The 6,189-nt window shown below is 45.0% G+C and overlaps 1 protein-coding gene across 1 annotated transcript in view; it reads right to left on the reverse strand.

Annotated features, from left to right (window-relative positions):
• LOC106805624 (tyrosine-protein phosphatase non-receptor type 4-like) overlaps window positions 1–6,189 on the reverse strand; it is a 141,883-nt gene that overhangs the window by 31,173 nt on the left and 104,521 nt on the right. The window contains exons 9-12 of the mRNA XM_014807308.1: window positions 4,812–4,932; window positions 4,064–4,151; window positions 3,595–3,683; window positions 2,589–2,652 (exon numbers count right to left, since the gene is read on the reverse strand). Coding sequence (XP_014662794.1) covers window positions 2,589–2,652; window positions 3,595–3,683; window positions 4,064–4,151; window positions 4,812–4,932 — 362 coding nt within the window. The remainder of the gene's footprint in view (window positions 1–2,588; window positions 2,653–3,594; window positions 3,684–4,063; window positions 4,152–4,811; window positions 4,933–6,189) is intronic.

Genomic DNA, 6,189 nt, shown 5'->3' on the forward strand with positions numbered 1-6,189 from the left:
TTAATTTAATTATCTTTATTTTAAATAACAAATCTTATAATTGAGCTATTTTGTATACTTCTCAAAGTAAAAAGCAGCCAGGAAAGAAACAGAAAGGTGGTTATAACCTAAAACACAGAAGGTATCAGGCCTTGTGATCGCTCAATTAATACAAACTTTGTAATAAACAATAAATCAATAAATCTTTTACTTCTCACCCCCTTAAAACTGTAGTTTTGTCCAGGGGCTCGCTGTCAGAGACATCGTGAAGTTATGTCTAATGTTAAAACTAATTTTGTTTCTGGAATGGGCCCCAGGAGTGTGAGTCACAGTCCCCACCTCATCACAGAGGACTGTTTATCACAATCTTCAATTTTTCAATGGCCTGTCACATGAACGCCCAAGGCTAAGGAGTAAAAGCTTGAACTCTTCTAAAGATGTGCTGTGTGCAGTGAATTTTGCCTTATGGCCAATCAGAAAATTCAGGGAACCATGTCACATTGGACAGGCACCAAGGCAAACATTTCCTTCAAAGAAGAGTCCTCAAGCCAACTTACTTTTTAACAACATGCAGTTGTTATGAAGGGGGAAAAAAATGCTTTTTGGGGTTTATGGGTAAGGCATGGAGGCAAAGCAAGCTGGACAGCGATGCCAGTGGATGTCAGCTCATTGTCAGCTCCATCACGGCAAGTAAAATGAAAGTGTCAATGACACTATAGCTCACCTTGGTTTGGTGTGATAGAAGAGGGAGATGATATTAAAAATTTGGTAAGTGTTTCATTTATGACGGACCGAAATGTGATCAAATGTCCTTATTTCCTGTTTTATACTAATAGAAATTTCACTGCTTTGTTTCAGGGTTATAGTTTTGATGCTAAAATAAATGTTTCAGATCTGAAAGTCTGAAATCTGGGCGAGAGTTGGCGCTACACCTAAATGATCGCCACTTTGATTTTAGATTATCGTGCAAATAAAAGCAATAAAATATTCCAGTCAAATTACTGTAACAAAGAATCTAAATCACAATATTACACGTAGGTATGATTAGGTAGGTAGGTAGGTAGGTAAATTTAACAAAATCGAATGCATCTAGATGCCCATTTCCATTTTTGCCAAAAGGTGAGCTTGGCTCGAAAGTAGGTCGACTGGCGTGCTCCAAAATAGGACGTTCACATCTCTCCCATAGGAGTAACAACTGTATGCAATTTGAAACATATGGGTCAAACGGTTCTCAGGTTATCGTTGACCATAGCCAAATGTTGACGGACAAACGGACGGACGGACGGACGGACGACGGACAACACCCCATGTCAATAGCTCATCTTGACGATGTCAAGGCGAGCTAAAAAGAAATAAACCCAAATAAAACCATACATGCGCTCCCTGCTTACCATGAAAACGTGTTAATCTTGACATGATTCTGAGATTCGTGATAAATCTCATCAATAAACACCATTCCCTCCTAGTTAGATGGAATTATTCACAACCATGTGGAGACATTATCGAAATATTTTAAATGGATACTTAATGATATGGAATGTTAGCCAACGTTTTGGGAAAGAAATATTTATATTTCTTCATCACAGGTATAAATTAGAGAAAATACTAAACAATGGTGTATAATAGATGCATTGGTGAAGTCACAAAACTGGGTCAGATATACTTCATACAGACTGACAGGAAACTAGCCAATCGTTATTGTCATTGGAAATTCTAAAAGAATGCCTGGCAACGAAATGCAACAAAGTCATTTCATACACACGCATATCATGTATAAACTGACCTAGCTTGACCGATATAGCAACATCATTCAACTGGCATGGTTATGTTACCTAGAAATAGTAGGTCAATCTTACATGCAGATTAGCCACAATCAGCTTACCTGCCTATCACTCCTTAGAAAGTTGTACATGAAAGCGTGCTAACAGGCAGGAATGGATGTTAACAGTATGAAAACATACATATGGCAATCTAATATACTAATTAAATGCATTCTGTAACTTAATTACTATCTATTATATACTGTGGTGATACGACTTGTTATGCTGTTTTACGTGAAATATTTCACCTCACTGAACACGTATTCTACTGGCAGCGCTGCCGTATGTACAATGTTTTGTAGTACACGCATACTAACTCACTTTATATTATTCACGGTTTCATGCGATCGTTTCTGCAGAATATGATCGTATAAGAGCAACTAGAAATTATGCTTAAAACACTTACGGACGAATAAAGGATGTGGACGAGTATGATTGTTCTCATGTTGCAATTACCCACAACATTCATCGATGCAAACGCATGTATGTACGTCTATTATTCCTGATTACGATTCTGTGGACATTAGCCGAGGCCTGCTGATTGTGATACGCAAATTACGCATGCGGGCAAGCACAAATTCCCGCACACGCACACGCAGATACACGCACACGCGCACACGCACACGCACTCGCTCATGCACGCACATGCACACACGTGCATGCACGCACACGCACACTCGCACATGCACGCACACGCACACCCACCCATGAACACACGCACGCACATACGTAGTGTGGTTCCCATATACGCATACTACTGCAATGCTATGTGTACGCGCCGATGCTCACCGCTTCTCGTCGCAGCTGTATGAAGAACTGCTTCCGCTTAAACGATATCTTGATAATCTTCACCCTGAAATCGGAAACGAATGTCGAGATTGTATTTGTTTGTTTTTGCCAATAATAATTAGGTATTAATTGGAAATTCTTTAAGGCAGTTGCAATGCGAATGGTGCACTTGCTGCCATGCATGCATGCACGCACGCACGCACGCACGCACACACGCGAGAACACCCATAGACGCACATACACACATTCACTCACCCATGAACACGTGCAGAAACGAATCTGTGTATGGGTGCATACAATAGGCGTTTTTATCTAAGCGAAAGCACTTTACGGTTTCGCAAATCTTACATTTATCTGGATGGTTTCGTGAAAGCGCTTTGGTCGTTTCTCGTTTTTATCTAGACGGTTTGCGAAAGTGCTTTGCGAAACCGTCGAAATCGCCCAGCGAGCGATTTCAGACGGTTTCAACATTCAATATGGCGGATAGTCAAACGTAAGTTAGTAAGTAGTTTTCTTAATAAATGATTATATAAGAATAATAAGTTAATGTGTTATAAAAACGTACAAAGATCAGCTAAATCCTAACGAAATGGTGATCTATCTTGCGTTGTTTTTATGTAACAAAAGCGCTTTCATCAAACCGCTGATCACGTGATTTAGGAAACCGATTTACCGGTTTCGCTTCGATATAAACGCCTAATGATAAATGTATCAAACGTAACACTGATTGATAGCTGCTCGTACGTTCTCAGCTAACCCATAATATGTCGTGTCACGCGTCACCTTTTACGGAGGAGCGCAACTATGCCCACGCCCCAGAGCACTCCCAAAAAGCAAATTAGAAGGTCTGATTTTCATTCTCCTAGCTCTTAGTTAATTTAATTATCTTTATTTTAAATAACAAATCTTATAATTGAGCTATTTTGTATACTTCTCAAAGTGAAAAGCAGCCAGGAAAGAAACAGAAATAAACCCAAATAAAACCATACATGCGCTCCCTGCTTACCATGAAAACGTGTTAATCTTGACATGATTCTGGAAGACAACAAGGCCCACTGCTGTAACGCCTAGCATGATCTCTACTCCACTCTGGTCCTGCAAAAACATATAGTAACGCTAGAATTATATAACACTTGAATTAACGCTACATTATGTACGTGGACCCCCATGTTCGTCGTCATTGCCAGTGCTATCATTGTCACAGCCGCCACTGCTGTCATCATCATTACTGTGACCATCCCCACTAGTAACAGCATGAGCGTCTCCAGCATCATATTCACCAGTATCAGCAGCATCAATATTATTTTCCAAAGTTAAACGAAGACTTTTGACAGGCAAGTTGGGTTACAGCAAGCTGGAAGTATAGTTTACCGACATCCTTACTTGATACGACTTAGATAGTACTAGATCCTTAATTGAAGATCGAACGGGTAGGCCAGTGATAAGTTAACATCTATTACGTATGAGCAGCTCACCCTGGCTTGATGAAGGTCAACACCGTACATGTCCAACCGCTTCGCATGCTCGAGATAGTTGAATTCGGCATCGGCGGGAGTCTGACCTCTGTGACACGGGAAAGAGGATCATCAGACAAAGTAATTTCCCCCAAAGTTCTCCAAGCGTCTTCTTATCTCGCACACTCAGGCATCACCCCTCCACACAAACCTATATGCCACCCCTCCTCTTATGCCTATATATACACCACCAATATTCCTTGACACTCCCTCCAAACTCACATGCCATGATCACCCCTCCCCCACACTCATGGATCCCCTGCCCACGACACACTCATGCATCACCTCTTCCCACACGTATGGACCCCCCCCCCCTACACACACACTCATGCACCAACCTTCCCCACACTCATGCATTACCCCTCTCCCACACCACTGCACTGTCCCATCTCCAAATCCATGAACCCCTCCTATACCCTTGCATCAACTCGCCCACATACTCATGGATCCCCCACACTCCTGTACAACCCTTCCCTTCACTCCAGCCTCTACTCCTCCTCTCACGTCTATACACCATCGTTCATTCTTGACAGTAGTTAACACACTTTCTCTCTACTGGAGGCTGCATAGCTGCATGGAATGGTCACACTCGCCCCCTCCCCCCACATTCATGCTGCACCCGCATCGAGTCTATTACCGCGCCTCAGACGCGTCTCAACTCATCTCGAGCACGTCTCAACGCATCTTGAAGTGTCTCAATGCGCCTTACTTGTGTTGCTTGTGCTGCTCTTCCACCTCTCGCTCAAACTCCCCCGTCTGTCCGGGGATGAAGCGAAGCTCAGACAGGTAGTGAGACAGATGCTCATCCGGGTTGTAGTCTCCGAGTTCAGCTGCCAAGAACGAAGAGAGAGAACTACGTTTAAGCACGCATGCAGATACACACACTCACGCAAGCACGCACGTAAACACGCACGCATGCACGCACGTACACATGCACGCACGCACGCACGCACGGACCACATAAATATATCAGCTTTTTTTAACATTATTTTATTACTTATTTATTGTATTTACATTATATTTATTACCACTAAGTATTCCCTATATATTAGGTGTCAATGTGCAGCACTAGCGTGTGCTGCAACCAGCGTGGTTTGCAAAACAACACACACAACACACATACAGAAAGTTCGCATAATAGGGAAAGAGCAGTAGAGAAACATTGAGACTTGGTAGAAAATAAGATTTCGTATTTATTTAGGCATTACATTTGATTGAAACGCTCAAGTGCCTGGAAACGCGCCCTCTCGATTACCGCGTCACGCTGAATCCCGTGTTGATCACCAGATATGTGTGCGCTCGCACACAATGAGGCAATTATTGGTGCGCGCACGCGCAGCACCCGGGGCGTACGTACGCGGCGCGCGTAAGGCGACACTACCGCTCAGATTGCCTTTGTTTGTCAGGTGTTAATTGCCGCGTGCCGCCCGTAAGGAGCAGCGCTGGGGACGCAGTGGCTCGCTGGCTCACAGGGAGACGATTGGCTTCGTCAGCGGGGTGTGGCGTTTCTGGTGACGTCGTTAGCGTCGGTCGCCATGCAGTATGCCCGCGCAGATCGATTTCGCGCTGTCGCGTATGGGAGTGAGGGAGCAAGGGAAGAGAGGGAGGAAGGGGAGAGAGGGAAGAAGGGAGGAAAGAAGCAGCAGACTAGTTAGCTGTGAATAAAGTTCGCTGGCAGCCCTGCTGATGCGAGGTGCTGCTGCTGTGGTGGCAGTGGTGCGAGGACAGGATCGCGGTGGTTGCTGTCGTGCGCGAGTGGGTCGGTGCTGGGTGTGGGATTGCTGTGGGTCTGTGCTGGGTGGTGGGTGCTGTGGGGGCTGGTTGTGGGGGTGCTGTGTTGTGGTATGTGGCGGGTGGTGGGGTGGCCGGTGTGGTGGTTGTGGCCGGTGGCAGGCAGCACTTGTGGTGTGGGTGGGATGTGCTGTGCGGTGGGCTTGCAGTGGAGGGTGGGTGATGTGCGGTGCGGGGGGCGTGCAGTGTGAGGGTGGTGGATTGCGTGGGGGGAGGGCAGCAGCACGTGCCGGTGGTGAAAGGAGGGGTGCAGTGTGCGGGTTGTGAGTGACCCGGATGTGCGGGGTGTGTGGTTG

This window comes from Priapulus caudatus, unplaced genomic scaffold (assembly GCF_000485595.1).
Source record: "Priapulus caudatus unplaced genomic scaffold, Priapulus_caudatus-5.0.1 Scaffold121, whole genome shotgun sequence".
NCBI lineage: Eukaryota > Metazoa > Priapulida > Priapulimorpha > Priapulimorphida > Priapulidae > Priapulus > Priapulus caudatus.